Here is a 25249-nt window from a genome sequence, read left to right on the forward strand (position 1 = left end):
CGCGTGAAGCCGTCACTGTCCTGATCCGGATCCCATCAAAGGTAAGAAAATTGCTTTCCATGAGTGTTTACAAGTAATTTTACACCTTTATCGCGGTGCCATGCATTGTTTTGGCGCTTTTGTGAGGTGGAGACAATGAGAAAGAGAGAAAATAACACAGGAAGAGCAGCAATTCGTTTTCATGCAGGATGTTGAATTAATCCGTGCGTTGGTTTGTGTTTGTTTGTGTGTTTCAGGATGTATCGACCGTTGCGGTACAGTGTGTGTGGAGATTGACATTTCTCCAAGGGCTTTGTGCGTTTATTATCACTGCGACTGCTTCATCCAGACCCCCGCCCCGCCCCTCGATCGTTTCCTGACGCCCGTCGCCACGGCAACCATGGACTGCGGATTGCGTTTGCCGCCCGTCATTGAGGAGGTCCTGGATGCTGCAGGTGAGATAAACAATACAATCAGAGAAGATGTAATAATGTTAATGGTTATTATGGGAATTTTAATGGTTTTATAGGAAACTAAAATGGTTTCCGTGGGTCTTTAATGTGTTGGCTTTTATTGGTGGGATGGGCACCATTGGAACACACTTGAATCGTATGGGAATAAGACCCAAAACAGAGTACATAATAGTAAACAGATTATAGTGGTATTTGTTTTATTCAGCAGGAGTGTGATGATGCTTGAAAATTATTGTTAGTTTTTTCCCTCTGGATCTTTCATACTTGGTCTGATGTGAAGCAGAAGTTTATGCTTAGAGGAATGAGATGTCTTGCTCTCTTTGTCTCATTAGAGAGAGAGAGAGAGAGAGAGAGAGAGAGAGAGAGAGAGACAGCATCAGTATGTCTGTGAATGATTCATCACACAGTTATGTGTCACAGCATATCGACTCTTGTGTGAAACTCGCGTCAGAAAATGTGGTTCTCATTAGACTTGGAAAAATCAGACAATTACTAGACTGTAATTATCGAAAGTGTGGTTTTTAGTTTATTAGACGTGGCATTAAAGGAAAAGTTGACCCAAACATGAGATTTCTATCATTAAAGGGTCATGGGTTTAAACCCATGGCACACTAGAGATAGGGTTGGGTACCGAAAATCGGTGCCAATAGGGAACCGGTTCTAACGTAAACGGTAGTAACCAGACCGAATACGAATGAAAAATTCGGTGCCTGATTTCGGTTCCTGACTTTTCTTTACCGCCACCTGGTGTTCCGATATGAAGACTTCAGATGCAAAAGCCTCTAAAATGCCATCTGAGATTTTCTTCTCAAATTATCATTTTTATCAAGCTTGTATGTTTATGTTCAGTTATTTCACTTTAATGTCAATGAAAATTACATATTAATTGTCATTAAAGTGAAATTACTGATCCAAAATATATGAGCTTGATAAAAATGCTCATTTTAGAAGAAAATCTCAGATATATATATATATATATATATATATATATATATATATATATATATATATATATATATATATATATATATATATTATAAAAAAAGTTCCAGTAAATAAAAGTTGGTTTTTTTGACAACGTGTGTGCCTTTTTTTTCTAAAGTACCGATATAAGAACCGTTTAAGAACCGGAACGGTTTAAGAAATACCGAGTAGGTACTGGTATCGAATAAAACCCAACCGATACCCAACCCTAACTAGAGATCTGCGGCACCATTAGGGTTGGGCATGGTTTAAAATTGATCAATTCCGATTCAAAATTTGTTTCTCGGTTTTGATTCCAATGAAACGCAATAAAACTTAAGCCTTTAATCTAAAAATGGCTTGGTTATTTTTGAACCATAATGGGTAAATATTGGACATAACACACCGCTGGGTTAAAATTGACCTAATGATGGGTTGTTTTAACCCAAATGTTGGTTTATTATACACCATGGAAACCGAGAAACAAATTTTGAATCGGAATTGATCAATTTTAAACCATGCCCAACCCTAATGGTGCCGCAGATCTCTAGTGTGCCATGGGTTTAAACCTATGACACTTTAATGATAGAAATCTCATGTTTGGGTCAACTTTTCCTTTAATGCCACGTCTAATAAACTAAAAACCACACTTACGATAATTACAGTCTAGTCTAGTTTATAGTTAAAAAATACTTTTTTGGTGCCATTACTTACAACTGAACAAAAAAGAGGCTATATAAAAACTTTAGGAGCTGTAAAACTTTTTAGCAAACATGGCTAGGCTAGCTCAAAATGATTTTTAAAGGGGACATATCATGAAAATCTGACTTTTTCCATGTTTAAGTGCTATAATTGGGTCCCCAGTGCTTCTATCAACCCATATGTACACTAGATGTAGCCTTGGCTATGGCAGTTCATTAGACCAAGTGCGTAAAAAAGAGCTGCCATCTTGAAACATGGGAACCCCGCATCAGCGTCATTGTAGGCAGTGGTGTAACGGAAATAAAATCACCATAAATTGTCATGAATGCGATTTTCTTGGTTTTCTTTTGGTTTGTTTCAACAGTCAGACATGTATTTAGCATTGAGTCCAGAAAAAAATAAAAGTTTTGATATTTTGAAAATCTACTTTTTCTAACTATAATGGATAGTTCTAGTCCATGAATTCGAAGTACAGGTGGAGATAGCAGCTTTACCTAGCTACTTCCTATGACAAGACCCCTGTTCCTAGATGGCGGCGGTTTTGACGCATGCTTAGAACCCCAAGGCGACATCTAGTGTATATATCTATGCTATCAACCTAGAAAATGTGAAAAAGATCAAACCAGTAACTTAATTTTGGTAAACCATTCTCTGCAAGCCATTGAAATTTGGCTCCCTTTGTGATGTCAGAAGGGGATCTTATTATAATAACATCGCCCCTTAATCTGCACTGGCATTTAGTGCAGAGATCCACACATTTCCAAGTCTTGTAAAATGTCCCCTTTAAATAAATCCCCCTTGTAACGTAACACCTACCTAAATGATGGTGACTCAACAACAGAAAATGCATGCAGGCCTTTCACTATAAATGATGTAAATGTGTCAGTTTTTTACTGTGTTTTCCTTTCTTTCGCCATTCCTGTCGACTATTGAAGAGTACTCGGCAGAGTCGGCACTCAGGGTGCACAACGCATCAAACAGGGTGCATTATTTTAATTCGATACGATGAACCAACCATAGATGCTTTGCCGTATTGCTGGTGACACCCTAATCTTGCAAAATAATAGTTTGTTACAAATATTACACTTATTTTTCTCTTTTTCTGATTATGCAAAATGCAGCCACTTTAAAAGCGACTTCCACTATGGTCCATTTTGTGAACTGACTTTTAGTATTTGAGCGGACGGTCCTGCGCACCGTGCAGATGACGTGAACATTATGTTACCGTGCGGTCCGGAATTGTCAAGTGGAATTGAAATTGTAATTTTATAACAAGGATCCGATTCCTTTCTTATGAATCCGATTCCAGAATTGGAATTGAAATTAAATTCCCAATTCACTTTTATAGTAGGAAAAAATAATGCTATGGAAGTGAATGGTGCCACAGATCTGCTTGGTTACAAACATTCTTCGAAATTTTCAGCACTAAAAAAATATTGTTAAAGGTTTGCAACAAATTGAAGGTAAATGAATGATGAAAGAATCTATCGCTTTAAGGTTGACATTTACTGAAACTCTTCCTCTCTTTTGTATCTCAAATCTCATTTACATTTTGATGTATTGTTTATTTATATGGAAATAAACCAGCTTGTTTTTGTAGTGAAAAGGCTTTGAAGGTATCACAGAGGGATTGTGGGTATCCAATCACTTGTTTGTCGATATGTTGCATGAAATCTAGTTTATTTCACATGTTTTGTGCATACATTAAATGCATTAAAATTCACATCATAGATCTCCAAACACCTTTGATAGCTATTTTATTCATGGGCCAAAAAGACGGCTTTATTCTACCTCTGATCAAAAGCAGCACCACGTGTGATCTTCAAAGCTTCGCTCCCACCTTCTCCCTTTCTGTTATCGTTCTCCTACGACAAAATACACCAGGATGCTTTCTGATTTTGTGTTATTGCAGTACATTAAGACATATGTTTCTGTAGGTGGACTTTTAGATGGAGAGATAGAGGGAGGTTTATAAGATCGAATAACGGCAGGGGATTGATCGAGAGGATGGTTTTAGCACAGCACACATATTCTGTTGTTAGCTGTGCTTCTGTGACAATTCGCCCTAAATGTCCTGCTTATTTTAACATCAGTAATGCTGCTGCTTCTGCTCCATACAGACACTCACCCACAAGCTCCACATTATTCGAATGCCACTTGCATTCCCTGTCCACCCCCAGATGATGAAAACACACTTTTTTCCCAACGCCTACGTACTTGGGATCCATAGCGCCCACATAGTTTGGATCCGGCCGAGCCCTAAAGTTTTGCTGCTGGAGTTACATCTGTTCTTTTTCTTCAGTTTCTTTTCGTCACTTTCAGTTTTTATGTTTTCGCCCGTGCAAGTTCCTCTTGGTGAATACATCTGATAACTGACGCTATGTGATTGAAAGGCTAGATTAATTTGACCCTGCAGTAGATTTTTTCACACTGATAGCCGCTTGTGTTAAAGGAATGTAGTTCTGGGTTCAGAACAGGTTAAAGCATCTGAAACATGCTGTCAATTGCAACTGAAAGCAGAAAATAGATTTTGTACGTATTTTACAAGTTGGCTAATTCGTATGAATACGTACGAAGTAAAATGAATAAAAACTTACAATTATTAGAAAAAAAAACTATAATGACACCCCACCCCTAACACCAACCTCACAGGGGCGAAAGAAAATAATACAAAAATATCCGAATGCAGTCGTACAAATTAGCCACATGGGAAAAAATTGTGTTAAAAACATAAAACATGCACTACAGTAGATACATTTAAGGGCTGTTCACATTATAACGATATCTATAATGTTAACTATAACTATATTAGCGTCCACACCACCAGACGATAATGATAACTTTATGCTAATTCGCTCGTAAGGCGCAGTACTTGCGCAAATCATTTACCTTCAATTCTATTAACTAATATTGCATATTTCCTATAATAAAAATGCTTGTAATTGTTCTAAAGTCATTAAATGTGTAAATATGCTAATATATTGTTGTAGTTGTGGTTAGGGCTGTGAAAAAAACCCGATACAGCAAACTATCGTGATACTTTTTTCACGATAGTGTATCGATATTTCAATCTCTACTATCGATATTTTAAAAAATGTATATAATCCCTCTGTGTGCGTCAAACGACCTCCTCTGCCGCTGCTGTAGTTGTCGCTGTCCAATATATGTCTGTCATATACGGCCAATGTCTCAGAAGTTAGCGGTAGTGAAAAAATGACAGAACATTTTTAAAAAACACCTGCAGCTTTCGTGTGGATGCACTTTGGCTTAAAAAAAAGTGTTAAAAATCAGCTCTATTTTTTACATTTTTAAAAAAAAAGGAAAAAGCATTGCAATGTATCGCAACATGCAACGTATTGTATCATACCGTGAGGCCCTTGCAAATACCCAGCCCTAGTTGTGGTGTGAACTCCGCTATTCTCGTTATAATAAAAGTTTATTAAAACTATATTTTTTATAATTACAGTTATTGTTACACTGAAAAAAATTATTCATTCAATTTACTCAAATTTTTAAGGTAAGTGGTTGAAATCTTGTGGCGATATTTAAACAAAAGTTTTTTGTTTTGTTTTGCCCTTCAAATTTTTTTTTTTAATGTAGCTTAAATAAATTGATTGCAACCACTTATCTTAAAAAATTGAGTAAATTGAATGAATATTTTTTTTTAGTGTATAATGTGAACGGTAGTGTGGGGGTTAAAGTATTGCAGTGGGAGAAACTTTACAAACTTTACAATATATAGTTTAGTGTGTGTATAGCCTCACATTAAGTAAGGGATAATGTAGAGGCAGCCGGTAGTTATTGGGAAATAAGCCCCGACAGTGTGATCAGGACCCGACGCGAAGCGGAGCGGTTTTTCTTACTTGCCACATAAGAAAAAAAACTGGACATGAATATGAATTTGAAACATTTTATTGGCATATTTGTTTTAAATTAAAATTTTTATCCTTCCGCGAAACTTTGCACAGATGCATAAAATGATCGTAATACCTTATTAAGATCCTCTGCTTCATACTTGTCTCCATTTTTTTCTCTTTTAACCAGTCTTTGAGAAGTTTTAAAGCCCATTCTGTATTTTTTTGTGTGTTGGCTTCGTAGCTGTCATGCTCTATTTTGTCAAGTTCAGTCTCAGTAAGCTCTCTGTGTCTTGTCGTGGTTGTCGAGTGTTTGTCACAAGATGGCGCCAAACAGACAGTAATCTTTATTGATCTTTATTGGCGCGGAGCGATTTTACTCGTGCAAGTAGTCCGGCTATGCGTTATTATTTTGGAGTGGTTATTATTTGAAAAGAACGAACCTGCAAATGTCTCAACTGACCAATCAGAATCAAGCATTCCAGAGAGCCGTGTAATAAAATTAGTTAATGAAATGTCTTCCTGTCTGTGAAATGCAGACTAAAGTCTAACTTCTAACATTTCTTCATTCATTCATTTCAAATTAAATTCAATCTTTTACATGATAACGTTGTCAATATTATTTATTATTATTATTTAAAAATGACTTTAGCTGGGTTTTCACAGACTGGGTCACAAAATGAATCTTAGTTGTGCATGCCATAGATGTGGTCAGTAGATATGGTCTTTTTTCATGCCAGAACATTCTGTTAGGGTGGAGGTTTGTTTTTATGCAAATGTTACCGATGTTTGCATATGCTGACCTCTGAACTTAAAGGGTGACACAAAGAAGTCATATCCCAGCTTTCCTTCCTCCACATCTTCTCCTTTTTCTGTCCCATGGGTTTCCTCCCTTTACTTCTGGCTAGGTTTGTCTCAGATGTGAGGAGTGACTCCTCAGAAGCTTCTAGAAGAGCTGACGGTGGAAATCTCAAGGACAGATCTCAAGTAATATTACGCTCGGTTAGCAAGAGAAGTTTCATGCTGAGAGAGAAACATTGTATACGCATTGCACCGGTTAGTGAGAGCTCACAAACTTGGAGTCCACTGGGAGAGATAACTTTCAAGTTTCTACTTTCAGAGATTCAAAGCTTGTATTTGGTTATTTTCTCTCTTTCAGCTTCTAGTGTTGTGTGCTCTGTGTGCTTCTACTTTACCCAAATACCAAATGCAACAAAAACTATTTATTTTCTTAATATTTTCCCTGACACATTGTGTATATTATTCATTCATGAACATTAGTGGTCGATCGATATGGGGTTTTTATGGCCAATGCTGATATTGAGATCAGCATACTATAAATGTAATTATAGTATGTGAATGACAAACAGGAAATCTGTGATACTAAATAAACATTTGTTATGCATAACATTTATAAATACATCCTTTTTACAGTAAGTACTTCATAATATTTACAAGACATACAAGACACCTCACTGTTACTGTTTGAAGAAGACTTTACTGCACACCAAAGTGTTTTTATTACGAACAATGAATTTAAGCATTGAGTGCCCTCGAAAAAAGAAGTCACCGACCGCCACTGAAATTAACCATGGTTTTACTACAGTTAAAAAAAACATGGTTACTGTAGTAAAACCATGGTAACCAAAAAATAACCATGATTTTGACATCCATGGTTTTGAAAAACCATATTTAAACAATGGTTAGTGTAATAAAGCCATGATTTTGCTGATAGTAATCGATACACCAAAGAACATGGTTACTACACTTTTACCACAATAAAACCATGGTTAATTTTTGTAAGGGTGTTGCTAACTGCTTACCCAGTTGAAAAGAGATGACCAAAGTTTGTGTGATATTCTGGATTGGGTTCTTAAGTTTTAGTCAATGTTAGTCTATGTGGAAATATTTTCCACAAAGGGCAGATCAGTTTTTATCGTTAGTTTAATAAACATTTAATTGTTTAATTGTAGGGATGCACCGATAGGATTTTTTTGGGCCGATACCGATTTAAACAGACAACTTCTGGCCGATACCGATGCCGATACCGATATTAAACACTTGTATACAATACTATACAGTTAGTCTATTTGCTAGTTTATTTCCGCATCAAATTATTTTTACTGAACATGGATTGGATCTAATTAACATTCAACTGACCAACATAATAAGAGAGGCACAAATTAAGCTAAAACAAATATAATAAGACAGCATGACAACCTTCAAAGGTGGTTTTTGCTATTCAGCATTTATTTTATTAACAACATTAACTAATTTTTTACATATAATGGATTTCTTTATGCAGTTTATTAATAAACAATCGGTATCGGCCTTTCTCGTGCTATTGCCGATATGCCGATGGTTTCAAATTCATCAAAAATCGGCCGATAAATATCGGCGGCCGATACATCGGTGCATCACTATTTAATTGTTAATAGACATCATTGATTTTCTAAACAGATGCCATGTCAGAACCAAACACTGCATTAAATGTTAATTAAATGGTTGGTTAGATGTTGTTACATGTTACAAAACTGTTTCGATACCAACTTTGTATACTATACGTTAGTTAGGGCTGCACAATTAATCCATGCTAACTTAGTTAGCAATGATGCTTTTGGGAAACGCACCTCTGGTTCGACGTGTCCTTAGCCAATGCGGTTGTAATTATTTGTGATTTACCTTATATTATTTGGTTTTAGATGCTAAAAAATTACCATACAGCTGCTTCACAGAAAGTTATAAAACAATGTAAAAACTATTAATCGAATAATCACAATTAATTATCAATGTGATTAATTGGCAGTTGTGTTTTTTTGCTACTATAGTATAGATAAGCACAGAAAGGTTTCAGTAGGACCTTTGTTGTATTTTTAGGCCTTCCTTTTGCGTATGTTAGAAAGAGTAAGCAGCAATCTTCTCTTCTGTTATTTTCTCTCTCCACCGACTCCCTCTTTCCTGCCCCCTCACATTTCTCTCTCTACCTTTCTTCCTACCCTCCAAGCTGATGTGAATAATTCATGCCTCTCTTCACTGCGCCAGAAACCCGACACGCTTACGTATAGACATTTAAAGTACTCTAATGCTTCTGGGATTCGGTACTTAAACAGAAGTCTCGCCATTCCTCTGCCAAATTCACAGACTCCTCGATTTGAATTCATGCTTTATGACGTTGTTTACTTTCTTATTCCAGCGGAAAACAAACGCAAGTGTCATGGTGGATGTTTATGAGTGCTGTTGGAAGTGATGTGTGTATATACACTTAGCGGAGGTTAAGATTGTTTGGCTCTATTGAACAGAATGCAAAAATCCTGAGTGTTGTGCAAACACTCACAACAGAAATAAAGATACGTTATGATTGTATTCCAGTGGTTTAATAGGTAGAGCTAAGGCTGGATGATATTGACCCAAATTCATATCTCTGTAATTTTGGGATGGATGGCGATATACTCTAGATATCTCAGTATTTTGATGAGCTATGGGTGGGCGGTTTTGAATGATATTCATATCTTTGTGATTTGGGGATGGATAGCAATATATGCACAGATATCTCGGTGTTTGTGCCGCTAGGGCTGGACACTAATGATTGGAAATTAAATCTCATACATTTTGGGAAAGAGTGTTGAAGATAAATATATCTTGAGCTATTTTTGTGCAATATTGCCTGCATATTTCTGTATTTGTGGGGTGATTGCCAGAATCCAATAGATATAAGCTAAGGCTGACCGATATTGACTGAAATTAATATCTCAGTTATTTTGGGATGGATGAAGACATACCCTAAATATCTCACTATTTTGAAGAGCTAGAGGTTGGCGGTATGGACTGATATTTAAATCTCTGTAATTTGGAGATCAGTGGTTTTCAAACTTTTTTGCTGTGTGGCCCCCTTGTGTAAGGTACATCCGTTCATGGCCCCCCAAAGAAAATGTATGACCTAAAACATTCTAAAACTAAACATTTTAATTTTAATCAATTTAAATTATACAATGTAATGTTGTTGGTTTAATTTGAGGTTTAATTACACATAATTTATGATATTTTTATATTTTTTAAAATGTCATTAAACTGGGGCCCTTGACACAATCTTGCGGCTCCCCAGTTTGAGAACCACTGCGCTAGATATCTTGGTGTTTTGTGCCCATAGGGCTGGACGCTATTGATTGGAAATCATATCTCATTAATTTTTGGGTTAAGTGGAGATATATACAATAGATATTTCGGTATTTTGATTAAGGCTGTGCAAAAATATCGATACAGCTAACTATCGTGATAAATTGTTCCGCTATAGTGTATCGATATTTCAATCTCTACTATCGGCATTTTTAAAAAACCATCAAATCCCTCTGTGTGCGTCAAACGACCTCCTCGGCCACTGCTGTAGTTGTTACTGTCCAGTTGTCTGTCATATACGGCCATTGGCTAATGTCTCAGAAGTTAGCAGGAGTGAAAAAAATGGCAGAAAATTTAAAAACAGCTGCAGCTTTCAAAGCCAACATGTGGAAGCATTTTGGCTTAAAAAAATCTGCTTTATTTTTACATTTTCGAAAAAAAAAGGAAAAGTATCGCAACATGTACCGTACCGTATCGCGACACATTGCGCAAAGAGGCATGCACCGCGATACGCACCGTACCGTATCGCGAGGCCCTTGCCAATACCCAGCCCTAACTTTGATGAGCTATGTCTGGTCAATATTGACTGCTTATTTCAGTATTTACAGGGATGATTGCCATCCAATAGATATCTTGGTATATTAGTAATCTAGGGCTGGCGGATATTGACTGCAATTCATATCGCGGTAATTTGGGGATGAATAGCATATACTCCAGTTTGAGAACCACTGCCCTGGATATCTTGGTGTTTTGTGCCAAGGGGGGCTGTACACTATTGATTAGAAATCATATCTCATTCATTTTGGGGATGAACGTAGATATACGAGAGATATTAGTATTTTGTTGAGGTAGGTCTGAGCAATATTGACTTAAATGTAGGGCTGGGCAAAAAAATAGATTATTCAATTAATCGTTTTTTAAAACGTGGTCAATTCAGAATCGATTCTCAAAGAGCAGAATCTATTTTTTTCTTTCATATTTATTTCTGCAAACATTGAATGAAAGATTTACGTTAATCGAATTACTAGTCTTCTTCACTAGGTGTCACCCTCTTTTTTGCCTTGCGCGATGTTACCAAGGAGCGAGAGGCAAGCCTGTCATTCATTCATGGTTTCAGGTGCTTCATCGATTTTATTAATTTCCCACTTGTAACCTGCTGTTCACTGTTCTTTTTATTAATATATTATTTGTATTAAATCTATATTCATTGAGTTGAATCGAGTATAAAAACCAGCCCGAGAACCAGAATCTAAAATAGAATCGAAATCGAATCGATTTGATAGCTTGTGAAACGAAATCGAGTCGATCTGGAAAATCTGAATCGATACCCAGCCCTACTTAAATGCATATCTCGTTATTTGTGGGGATGATTGGTGGTATCTTATTGATACCTCTGTGTTGTCGTTGGCCTGGAACATGGCAGTATTGACTGCAATTCATATCACGGTATTCAGAGGATTAATGCCAATATATGGCTAAGAAATGACTTGAAACTTTGGAAATGCAAAAGAAACCCCATATAGTCAACATGTGAGATTTTTACTGATAATGTTCTCCTAGGGATGGGCGATATGGCCTAAAATCCATATTGCGTTATACATTGCAGCCTCTTGCGATAGCGATATGTATTGCGATATAATAATTTCAATAGACTCGTTTCCGAACAGGTTATATAGACCCTTACAAAAGCCAAACTGCTAAAAAAGTAAGTAAAAGTAAACCGTTATGGCCAGATTAGTCTTGTTACCTCTCTTAGCTGGAACTTTTGCCTGACACACTCTACGTCAGGGGTGTCCAGACTTTTTTGTGTGGTGATCTACTTTTAAAATGATAAAGCCGACAAGATCTATCTGCTAAAAAACATATATATATGCATGTTTCACAATTACTAGACCATAATGCCAATTTCGCGCGTGGAGCAGCAGTTAACTTATGTAACTTATGGCTTAAATCCAAAAAATAGATGTTGCATCTGTCTTTTTCGCGAGTTCCTCTGTTTCGCTGACGCTTTCATCCATGTTTATTCGGCTGCAGCTCGTGGCTCTAAAGTTCGCGGGTAGATTGTTTCATTAACATGCATTATCGCGATAGTGCAATAGATTTAAAATCTCTATCGTATGCCAATTTTCTATCGTTTATATTGCATATTGTTTATATTGCCCATCCCTATGTTCTCCTCTGCTGTGACTTAAATTGATTTCACATTTGTGGTGTGTCATGAGGTGACAAACTAGGTATAAGGTCAGTAACACCAAATTTTGCAAACGGTGGTCACATGATTTGTATCTACATTTGCATATTTTGCATTTGTGTATGTTTTATGCAGCAGCAGGTGTCTGTTACAGGCCCCTCCATAACCCCATTCCCAAATATCCATTTTTTACCTCCTCTGTCATTATTATTTAGTGACAGGCACCATTTAGCTGGCTTACTCTGGGTCCTGTGTAAGACACATTGCAGTCTATTCTTATCCTGTGGTTATTGCAGCACAAAACAGCGACTGCATCATTTCCCTCAGTCAGTTATCCTGCAGCTTTCACCTCATGAGTACGCTTGACTTCATCACAGCTGTTTAGCATTATGACAAGTATAACTTTTAACCTATTACCAAATATGCCTGATGCATTTTGAAACAATGTTGTTGTAATCGCTGTTTTTGGCAGTAGCTTACTACTGATAAACAGCATTGCAGTCACGGTTTAATAAAGAGAAGGAATGAATTCTTTGCATGGTTGCAATTGTTTGTTTTTTTGTTAGCCTAGGTGTTATCTACTCTTTGGCTATGTCTAAGAGGTGATAATCAGATATAAGAAAATATGAAGGCATGCTTGACGTACATCCCGTCTGTTGAGATGCTTATATCCAAGTTGTCAATTATTGAAGACAGTATTAGGGTTGCAAAATTTTGGGGATTTTTTTCAAAGCTGGAAACTTTCCATGGGAATTAACGGGAGTATATGGGAATTAACTGAATGAATGGTAATAAACTTGGAATTTGAAATCATTCTGATTTCTGAAGGATTTTTGATCAAATAAATCCACGGCCCGATAATCGTAAGTACACTGTAAAAAAAATCCGTAGAAATTGCAGCTGGGTTGCCGGTAATTTACCGTAGATTTAAATTTATGTTATTTACTGGCAACATTTTGTTCAATGTTGAATGAACATTTAACATTTACAAGTCTTTGTCTTTACAGAGTAAAACTAAAAAAACAGCATCAAGCAAAACATTCTGGGAAACAAAATCTGTAGCAAAAAACAGAAAAAGGTTGATGATGATTTCTGGTTCCCAGAATGCTTTGCATGAGGCTGTTATTGTATAGTTTTATTCTGTAAAGATAAAGACTTGTTAATATTTAAAATTTATTTAACTTTGAACAAACTCTTGCCAGTAAATAACATAAATTTAAATCTACGGTAAATTACCGGCAACCCAGCTGCAATAACATTGTAATTTCTACGGATTTTTTTTACAGTGTATCAGGATTCTTCAAAATCTGTATTACCTTGCATGCATGTCTGCTTATGACCAAACAAAATGTTTATTTATGTTTGTATATGATAAAGTTTATATACATTTTCCTAAATTTCTAAAATAATTCCCATACATTTCCGTAAATTCCCATAAAATTTTATTAATTTCAATATATAAGGTATAGTTCACCCAAAAATGTCAATTCTGTCGTGATTTATTCACCCCTAAGTTGTCCATCGAAAAAAAGATATATTTTCAAATATAATTTTAAATATATTTCAAAATATACAAAAAATGCCCCTATATATGAAATATATAAAGCATTTATATTTACGTTGCACTGGAAGAAAAACTTTGTATGTTGTAACAGGTTTAAAAATATTAAAATTAAATATATTTTTATGTGTCAAACTGCAAAAAAAATATATACTTATAATTTAATATTTTATACATACTTATACATTTTATACTTTATACATTTTACAGAAACGTTTATATTTTGGCAGGGAAACATTATTTTTTTTGCCATATGGGTTGTAAAATTAGAAATATATTTATTATTATTAATATATGTTAAAGGGTACATTTCTTGGGACTTTTTTAAAATGTCAAATAAATCTTTGATGTCCCCAGAGTACATACATGAAGTTTTAGTGCAAAATACCATTTAGATAATTTATTATAACATGTTAAAATTGCCACTTTGTAGGTGTGTGGAAAGTTTATCGGAAATTTAACGGAAACTTTTCGCCCCTTTGCAACCAGTATAGATATGTACTTCATCGCTTATGATTTTCTTGTTTACAGGACTCAGGAAACTTTAAAAGGTCATAATATGCAACATTTGGGGTACAGATATGTAAAATGTTTTGTACCAGTATGTATATACCTTTGACATTTTTTGAAAGGGTACCATCCCAGTGACAGCAACGCACCATTTTTTTGACAGTGTATGTGATAGTGTCTTTGGCTTAGATTTATCCCAAAATCCTTTCCCTTTTAACTTGATTGTGTGTTTATTGGATTTATTCTGAGCCTGATTTTCCCAGGGTTCGTTAGGGATGACTATTAATACTTTTAAAACTCTTAAAATTATTTTAAAGGAGTGGTTGTGTTACATCAAATGCTTAAATGTAAAGGATGTATTAAGGTTAAGGTCGGTGTAGTGTTACCCCGGGCCAGCAATGGCTGTGAGAGCAAATCTATAAACAGGAAACTGATGTCACCATCTGGATTTCAGCCACACACGTGCACTTCATGAACAGACTGCTATGCGTGTATAGTCTGGTGTATAGAGAAAAGAGAGAACAGTGGAGTTTATTGTAGATTAGGAGATAAATGAAACACTGTCTTATGTATTAGGAGCAGATTATTCATACGGCTGTAGTGACCCCTGTTTCTGAGAGATCGAGCTCTGATTGGCTGCTTGCCGATACTGTTTTACATTCAAACTACATACATGTGACTAAAGTCTCATAATTTAATGATGCGATGAAGAGCATCAAAGTTTAATTTCAGTGTTTGAAATGACATGATCAATATTAAAGATTTTCACAGAATGATCTTTACATTATGTAGGATGATTTTATGTAGTAAACAGTAAATCACAAGTCTTTAGCTGGGTTTTCACAGACAGGGTCACATATTGTATACAGTATACACTGCAGTGAACTGTACGCTAGTTTTTTTACCCGTACTTGCCTGTAAACAAGTGAGGAAGTGTGCGAGACAAGGATGAAGAGCCATTCTGGCATCTAAATAGTGTCGTTGTTTGATTGATTTTGTTTTTGTTGAGTAAAAAAACTTATTTGCGCCAGCACCGTTGGCCAATCTGATCCTGTGAGATCAGGCCAAGTGTGTGTTTATGTGTGATGGGTGAGATGGGACTTTCTGTACCACAACATTTTGTACCACTAATAAAAAATATCAAATCTCACCCTGCAAACATGGAGATAACTTGCCCAAAAAATTAAGTAATGTTAGTGTGAACTAAAATAGGAGTACATTTGACTTCAAATTTCTAGTATTCCAACTAAATTTGGCAAGTTTGGTAAACTTAATTTTAAGTTGATTTAACAACTTAACTCATTGTTTACTTATAGTTTTTCTATCTACCTAGAAAATGTAAGAAAGATCAACCCAGTAACTTAGTTTTGGTTCTCTGCAAGCATGTGAAAAAATAGGTAATTGAAATTTGTCTCCCCTTGTAATGTCATAAGGGGATCATATTATAATAATACCGCCCCTTAATCTGCACTGTCCAACCACAGCACTGCCATTTAGTGCAGAGATCAGATCATTTGCATTTTAAAGGACACACCCAAAACAGCACATTTTTGCTCACACCTACAAAGTGTCAGTTTCAATATGTTATTGTAAATGATCTATATGGTATTTTGAGATAAAACTTCACGTATGTACCCTGGGGACACCAGAGATTTATTTGACATTTTAAAAAAAGTCCCAAGAAATGTCCCCTTTAACATATATTCAAAATGTATTTCAGGGGCAACAAATATATTTCTAATTGTACAACCCATACGGCAAAAAAATAAAAAATGTTTTCTGGCCAAAATATAAAAGTTTCTGTAAAATGTATAAAGTATAAAGTGTATAGGTATGTATAAAATATGTATATTTTTTGTAGATGAAAATATATTTAATTTGTATATTTTTAAACCTGTTACAGGTTTGTAACATAGAAAGTTTTTCTTCCAATGCAACATGAATATAAATGCTTCATAATATAGGCCTATTTCAAAATATACATAAAAATGGCCACAATAGCACATTTTTTTACAGAGCCCCTAAGGGGACATGGAGCAAAAATTAAATAAAGTTTAGTTTTGCGTGCGCACGTGAAACTATCGCGTGCTCACGTAAAACATTCGCGTGCTCACGAAACTAAGCTAAACTTTAAAAAAAATTTGAAGGGTTTCGTGTGAGCACATGAAAGTTTCACGTGAGCACATGAAACTAAACTTTAGAACTTTACTCCAATGTCACCTTAGGGGCTCGATAATTTTTTGGCCATTTTTGTATATTTTGAAATATATTTAAAAATATGTATTTTTTTGCTGTATGGACACCTTGAGGGTAAATAAATGATGACAGAATTTTAATTTTTGGGTGAACAATCCTTTTAATATAATTTCACATTTGTTTATATTTTTCATTCTAACAGCAAATGTCTTCATTACATTGCATTCAGGAAACCATTTGAGGAAGAAGATCAAAATCTATGTCAACCTATTTTGTCCATTTCTGTTTTGCATAACAAACAAAGCAGTCTTTTCTTCGGCTGTTTCCTCAAGCAGTCACCAATACACAAACAAAAACAATGAAGTTAGGCCTGTATGCTGTCAGGAATAGAGTTATTTACTGTCAGGGTCATTCTCACCTTTCAGATTATTTGATTTGTGATGCAGTGAACAGTGAGAGATGTTACAGTTTGGGTGTAGATCAGAATATCAGAGATGAACTGTATGATCATCTTAACCTATGAAGTTTCTCTGTCCCTACAGAATAATTCATAGTTTGGATGAAGCTGATTGGTTGCTATCAAAGCTGTCTGTAATCCTGAGAGCTTAAGACTCGGTCTCTGCTTCTGCTTTATGCCTTTGTGTGAGAGAGAGTGTAAAAGTGAGAGAGAGAGAGAGAGAGAGAGGTTTGCCACAGGGTCATTATTATTTGATAGATGTTTGGAAGGCTTTAATCTGTAAAGCTTGATCAATAATACAGTACATGGCTCATTACAGAAGGATATATACAGTAGCATTCAGGAATGGAGAGAGGGAGAGAGAGAGAGAGCAAATAAAAAAGTAAGAAATAAATAAAAGAGAAGCAGAGAGTAAACAGGAAAGAGAGAATGAAAGGGGGAGAAAGACAAGACAATTTATTTTCTGCTCCGACAGATTTGGTTAATCCTCACAGTCATCTGATCTAAGCGGATCACAGAGGTGAATTGTCCAGTCAGGTTTGGCACGGCCGACTGTCTCCTGTGTCACGGTGGGTAAAAGTCCGATCACAAGCAAGTTTGTCAGTCAAGACAGGAGAAACGTATACACTCCTAAAAATAAATGTACTTAAAAGGTACAGCGATGCCATGGAAGAACCATTTTGGTTCCTCAAAGAACCATTCAGTCAAGAAGAACCATTTCTTTTATACATTTTTTTATATTCTGAATAACGTTTATTTCACTACACAATTTTTTTATGAACAGAAAGGTTCTTCAGATTATTCAGAATAATCATTATGATTATTATTCATGAATGTAATTTGTCTACATACAAACTTTCTATTAATGCTCTTGTGCAAATAAAGACAGAATGGTAAAGCCTTTCCAATGTACATGACAAATAACAGCTGATTAACCAAAGACATTCATGCCCTATGGAGAGTCGTAAAGTTGGTGAGTGAGGTAATGGCCATCTGCGGAGGCGTAATTTTCGGATTCGTTTGAAGCGTTCTATCTGTTAAAAGATTTGAACTTGTGCGACTACACCGCATGCGATACGGCAACCGGAATTAATGTATTTCAGTGTGATGAAAATTATTAATCCTTATTTATCCTTTAATTGAATCCTTTAAAAAAAATGTAATGATAAGTAAAAAATTATTAATTTAATATTTGCACGTTATTATTTTTAACCTAATCTCAATATGTTCTCTTTAAAAAATATTGTATTTGTCTTGTATGCATAGGCGTTTATCGTTTCATTTATTTGTATTCATTTATTTATTCCACTATAGACCGTTTCAGGAGTAACAACATACACAAGCGGCTATCGCGGTCCGCACGTAACTTCCGGTAAACTCCGCTAAGAATAAATAACAACAAAGTGCTTTAAACATAGTTTATTTATATAACAAGCAAAAAACAACACATAGATTACCTAGGAAACCAAAACATTTGTTATTTTCGACGAGGCATTTGTTCAAGAGATCAGTTTAGCAACTAGTCAGACCATTAAAAAAACGAAACCGGAAGTAAGGTTCGGATCCAGACGTGTATCACGTGCGTACGATGAAACCGTCTATAGTGAATATTCATAGATTTAAGGCTCTTGCGCTTTAATGAGCTTCTCTCATTTCATGACGTCTGCCACTAGGGGTCGAACTCCAACAGTCTTGTCCGAATGTCGTGTACAGCAATGGCGGTTTAAGAGGCTATCTTCACCTGTATTAAGATGCGTTTTGGCCGATTGGTAAATGGGGTGTAAAACATCCACCTTTAAACACATATTAAGGTAGTTGAAAACACATTCGACTGGATTGCTTTTGTGTTGTAGACACGCAATGCGTTTGAATAGCCACAAAATACCGCCTACTCTCTGCCTATTGTGATGAGTCGAGCACAAAGTTTTACATCGTTCTTACTTCTAGCGCGAACCCAATCTAGTGCGAAAAACAATCAAAATCTCTCCGACAGAAACGGTCGAAAGTGGACAAAAGAGAACGCATCTTAATACCAGGTGTAAACAGCCTTAAAGAGAGTAAGAAAGTAGGAGAAATCAAGTCTGCTTAAATGTCTTGCCAATTAAATGGCCTGGTTTTCTAAGTACAGGAGTCAAAGTTCAGATGAGCGACACCAAAGTTGACACCTGTTGATACTACAGATCACACCTGAAGGGAGGGTGAGAGAGAGAGAGAGAAAGAGAGAGAGACAAAGACAGATGGCAGGTGGGAAATTAAGGAGATGGTGTCTGAAAGAGGGGAAGAGAGAAAGGTGTGAAAGCAGGTGAAGAGAAGATAGGTGATTATTTGGGCTATTTTTAACTCTCTGCCTTTATAGTTTGTCGGGTGATTAACACAGACAGGAGATGAGATGTGCTGCTTTCTTTACATGCAGATGAAAGATGAACTTATTTACAGTACAGTACAGCTTTTTACATTAAAGTACTCACTCCCACCACTAGAGGTCTCTCTGAGTCTCATTTTGCACCCGGAGCTCTTGACTGAGATTTTGTTCAGACCGTGTCTGTGTGTTTGTGAGCAGACAACAGGTGATAGCAGAGGGGCAATTCATTGCACAGTGGGGTTGGCCTAAATCCTTAAAATAGCGGACATTCCTGTAGCACGGGGGCCCTGGCGGCCCTTGGTGGGTGTTTTGATTGCTTAAGGGAGGTCTGTTGGGTCAGAAATGGGAGTCGGGGGCCAGCAGGTGATGAAGTGGTTCCACAAGGTGCTGAACTGGATTTAGCAGGTGCCCACCGGGGACAACAGGTGGAGGTTGGGGGTGGGAGTCTTGGACATGCGTATGTGCACATCTCCTTTCCAAATGGAGAAATGAGTGTGTGATTGAGTGAATGCTTAAATGTTAGAGACGCTAGAGATGTTTTGGTTCAAGTTAAATCCAGATCAAGATACAATAATGTGCAGGAAATTTGGGGTCGATCCCATAACGCAATGCTCTACCAATTGAGCTACATGAACATTATTTAGGACCTGTCGGTACACTTTTTCATGCCGATTTACAAAACAATTAAATAAATGGCCCTTAACTCCTCCCTGATGTTGATTTAATATGTCACTGATCTGTACAATTTCTCCTCTCTCTCATCTCAGATGATGTGTGCGACCTGAAAGCAGAACGGCCAGGCATAGGCGTTGAGATGACGGCCAAAGAGCGGGGGTCACTGGAGGAGAACGATGAGAGAGATCAAGGGATAGAGGTGGGAAACGGAGAGAAGGGGCAAGAGGATGAGCGAGAGAAGAATGAAGCCATGGAGGAGAAGGTGGAGGAGACAGAGGAACTGAGAGGAACCGATGATGAAGATGAGCTGGAGGTTCTGAGATCTCAGATGGTGCAGCTGTTGCTGGAGTTGGAGGAGACCAGAGAGGTGTCACAACGACACGAGGAGAGCTACAATGAGCTTCAAGGTGTGTGTGTGCATGCGTGCATGTGTGAACGTTTACTGGGGTGTGACATCATCAGTGGGTAGCACCCTCTCTGAGCATGCTCAGCTGTCACTGACCGACACACCACCTGTTCCTCAATTCTCACTGAGTCACTGTGTCACACACGAGTCATACGATAGGTCTTTGGCATGAGAAAAAGTAACAATGTCTGATTGACAAAGGAATCATTTGATCTGGTTCACAAAACCGGTCCAAGTATTTTGACTCATTTGTTGGATTAATAATCAGTTTTCCATGAAACATTCCTATGATATTTGATAAAAACTTTTCAGATCCCATTGATGGTGTCCTGTTAACACATTCCAGTATATCTGTTTTATTTTATGACTCATTTGCTTTCAGGTCTTTTGGAAGAAGAGCGACTGGCCAGTGCCCATCAGGCCGAAAGCTTTACGAGACAGATCCAAAGACTTCAAGGTATCCCAGTACGCACACACATAAACCTAAACATGCCAGTAAATGTACCCAGTAACTTCTATTGATGATGAATAATCAAATCAATAACATTTTAAGTTGTTTAAGACTTTAAGGCAGGGCTAGTCAACTGGTGGCCCATGGGCCAAATGCGGCCCTCAAATCATCTGTATCCGGCCCGCCGGTCATCTTGGTCTGATTTAAAATCAGCATGGTTACTTTAAAACCACTTTTCCACTGCACATGACAAGTGACGGCCAATAAACCGGTAGGAGAGTCGGAAAGGGGCTGTGTGGGGTGAATTTTTGGATTCAGTTTGAGCTTTGGATGCATTAAAAAAGTAAAAAAAACTTGTGTGCCTACACCGCATGTGACACACCGACCGGAAGTGATGTATTTCAGTGTGTCCCAATCAAAACACGGTGTGCAAGGTGAAATTAACAATCCTATTTTGTTCGACTTTATCAGTTACACTTGAATCCTTTAAAAAGATTGATTACTGGTAAGTAAATTATTAACTATAAATATATTTATAGATTAAAGACATTGCACTGGAATGAGTTTCTCTCCAATGTTGACATGAATTTATGATTAAACTAAGTGTTCATTACGACTGCCACTAGGGGGCGAACTCCAACAGTCGTGTCCGAATGTAATGTACAATGGAAAGGTGGTTTAGCCAATATATCTTTCAAATATTAAAACAGAAAACATGAAGTGCAATTTTAGTCATTAGGAGAAGGTGGGGTGCATGATCTCTGAAGCCAATGTTGACATTTGAAATCACCTAAACAAACACGCCTCTACCCCAATAGAATCTGGACCATCTTTTGATAGACCCAGCCCACACATACCCAACCCAGGCAACGATGTTGGTTAATAGACACGCCCCTTACTGCTGATTGGCTACAAGTGTGTTTTCGTACTCGGCCCGACTCACTTTTTCAAAGTGCTTTTTAAAAAATCATGCACCCCGCCTTTAAACAGTTATAGTTAGTGCTATACAAAAATACACATGTTGATTATTAACTCTTGCATTTTTGTTTTTGTTTTAAAGTTGTTTTTAAAAAAGAAATAAACGGCAGTAATAAATGGCAAAATACTGGATACAAGAGTTGTGCATCTTTTTTGAAAATGCATGTTTTTAATATATGACCTATAACAAAAAGTAACAAAAACAACAGAAGTTATAACATATATAATAATGATATAAATAATAGGTAAACGTAAAAAATATATAAAAGGTAAAAAAAAAGGAGTAAAAGTTTGACCCGCATTAAATTGACATTTTTAAAATCTGTCCCTCGAAGAAGAGTAGTTGAAGACCCCTGCTTTAAGATGTATATAACTAGTACAGCTAAAACAAGAACATTTTTGCATTGGTTACAGAGAAAAAAACGGATTTTCTGAGTGACGCAACTTTGTTCATCTGTGGAGCGACTCCAAATTAATTCAATTAAATAAACTGAGGATGCAAAGTAAAGCAGCATTTACTGTACTGCTGGCTGAAATTACAAATATGAAAAAACTATTTTCCAATGTTAGATTAATATATTACAGCTTAACCATTGAGGAACAGATTGATTAAAAACAGTCTGTGCCAGCTGTAGGGTCTCTTTGTAAAGCATCTTACTGCATATTTAGAGCGAGACTGATTATAGTTTTTCAGAAAAGCCCATGCAGAGTAAAATTCACCCTTGGCCCTGTTAGTTTGAGAAGTTTTGACATTTTTTGCCATTCGACAGCTGGACGTGCGGAGTGATCGCTGTAATGAGATGTGAAATGAAGGCCTGCATTGTTTCACTCCAAACGTCCTCTGTGATTTATAAATCTCTAATGGTCTTTATACATCCTTACAAATCCAAGTTTTTTTTTATGAGCTTACAGAACGGGGTATGCACCAATTGTGTGTGTATTTGTGTTATATTGTGTTGCTTATTTTATATTTTCTCATATTTTCTTTCTCCATAAGTTGCCAAACTCTTTGGTCTCTTTAAACTCGGCCACACTGTGCCCCCAGCATTGTAATAAATATTTTTAATTTAATTTAACTCAAAACTTGCTTAAAGTTATAATAATACGAGTTTTGTTGTCACGTACTCACTCTCACATGACTCTTTTTCCTCTCCTCTGAAAGCGAATGGTGACTGAGAATATCAGACCTTAAAGATGCATGCACACCGCCAGCAACTTTGTATTCTGTTTCTAATTCTGGTTGTCCTAGTAACAACTATAAACAAATTAGCTTCACTGTCATTGGTAGTCACACCCAAAAGTCGTTCGTCATTTGCATAAAGGTGAACTTTTAGCTGGACACTCCCACTTCCTGTCGCCAACGATCACTTTCACCCGAAGTCACCAAGCTTCCATTGAAATGAATGAGATTGTGTCGCTTCGCCGTTGCTAGTCGTTGGTGTGCACACAGCTTTAACTTACACAAAAAAAGTTTAAACTTTTACATTGACGTGACGTCAACGTGTCCCAGAATTCAAATAGATGACACAATTGTATTTTTTAGGTGAACTGTCCCTTTAAGTTTAGGTTTGTCTTATCTCATGTTTTGGGTTCTGCCCCATAGCCCAGCTGCGTTCGGTGCAGGAGGAGCTGGACAGCCTGGAGGAGGAGAAAGCCAGCGAGTTGTGGGAGGCGCAGGAAGAGCTGCGTGTAGCGCAGGAGGAGGTGCAGGAGCTGCAGCAGGCGGCTGAGGAGGCAGCCGCCGAACGAGAAAACGATATCGCTCTGCTGCAGGAGGAGCTGTGCCGTGTGCGTGCCGAGCTGGAGCGTCTCCGCGGCACCACGCAGGAGTACGAGCTGGAGTTGACCACCTTGCGGGCCGAGATCAGCATGAAGAGCCAGTGCCAAGAGGAGCGGGAGAACGCAGGAGGAGACGGTCAGTTGTTATACAGAATTACTCCAATTTCCCACATGAGCACCATGGCACAATGCCCAAATGCACGAACCTCAAGGCAAACTGGCTTGTGTATCAGCCTAGCTGGTACTAGCTAATTAGCCAGTAAGGTCCTTCTGGTTAATATGAAATTCACACTGGAAAAATAGATCTCATACAGACGTAAATGAGCACTAACGTGTAAGTGAGGAAACCTTTGAGCTCACACCCCCCCAAAACTGCATTCTGAAGTTGGCACGCCAGGCCCATTTTTTCCATGGGAGTGTGGGATCTCTTGACTATGCAGTCTTGTCTCATATGCTATCTACCCAAATGCATTGTGGGCAACGGTCCCAATAACCAATGGTCTGTTAAAAGCGCTATATAAATGCTGTCCATTAAACTAAACACACATGAGTAATGTTTTAGTGAAATTGTTAAAGGGGACATATCATATAAATTTGACTTTTTCCATGTTTACGAATAATTGGGTCCCCAGTGTTTCTATTAACCTAGAAAATCTGAAAAGATCAACCCAGTAAGTTTAATTTTGGTAAACCATTCTCTGCAAGCATGTGAAAGAAAAATAGGTCATTGAAATTTGGCTCCCCTTGTGATGTCAGAGGGGGATCTTATTGTAATAGTACCACCCCTTAATCTGCACTATCCAACCACAGCACTGCCATTTAATGCAGAGAGAGAAAAAAATAGAAAATAATTGACAGCACAATTGAGTTTTAATTATAACAAACCACCATTATGGTGATCAGTGTTTGCATTTAATCAGCTCATTTGCATTTTAAAGGACACACCCTTAGTGTTATAATAATAAATTATCCATATGGTATTTTGAGCTAAAACTTCACATACGTACATTGGGAATACCAAAGATTTATTTAAAATTTTCTTAAGAAAAGGTTTGTGTGAAGCTAAGGATTGCGGGGATATAAAATCATTTTCAATATAAGGAAATCCCTCAATAATAAGAAGTGAATGGCAAAGCCTCACCATTTTAAATAAATGTTTGAAGTTTTCCAGCAAGACTTTTCTTTATTTTACACAACTGCGTACCATCAAAATGACAAATCGCAATAATACCAAATTTGTCATCTGCTTTTCTTCACCATTTGCTCTCGCCGAGATAAAGCACATGCAAAAACTTACAGGAAAGTTGCATTTGGGTTGTGCACTTCACTTTAAAATGCCTGTGTATTACAAGTGTACATTCCTACATAGTTTGAGTCTGTGTTTGACATTCTGACAGAGCGCAGGACCTCCATTGAGTCTCATTAGTCTGAGTTGTAGTGCTAGTGTTGATGTCTTTCTCTGTCTCTAAGGACATTTGGGACGGCTTTTTGCTTCCCGGTCGCCATTAAAATGTACTATATTAAGATCTGTAATGATACCACATACTAACGGTAGACTGATGGTGGAGAAATCATTACAATCCATCACAAAATGCCATT

General features: G+C 37.0%; 1 protein-coding gene across 2 annotated transcripts in view; it reads left to right on the forward strand.

Annotated features, from left to right (window-relative positions):
* The window catches only part of ccdc136b (coiled-coil domain containing 136b), a 40176-nt gene continuing 14927 nt past the window's right edge, over positions 1–25249 (forward strand). For both annotated transcript variants that reach the window (XR_010544719.2, XM_065289958.2), the window contains exons 1-5: positions 1–41; positions 237–434; positions 20129–20443; positions 20825–20899; positions 23475–23786. Coding sequence is in view for 1 of the 2 variants with exons in the window: in XM_065289958.2 (XP_065146030.1) it covers positions 380–434; positions 20129–20443; positions 20825–20899; positions 23475–23786 (757 nt within the window). In the remaining variant the exon portion in view is untranslated. The remainder of the gene's footprint in view (positions 42–236; positions 435–20128; positions 20444–20824; positions 20900–23474; positions 23787–25249) is intronic.

This window comes from Paramisgurnus dabryanus, chromosome 1, assembly GCF_030506205.2.
Source record: "Paramisgurnus dabryanus chromosome 1, PD_genome_1.1, whole genome shotgun sequence".
Lineage (NCBI taxonomy): Eukaryota > Metazoa > Chordata > Actinopteri > Cypriniformes > Cobitidae > Paramisgurnus > Paramisgurnus dabryanus.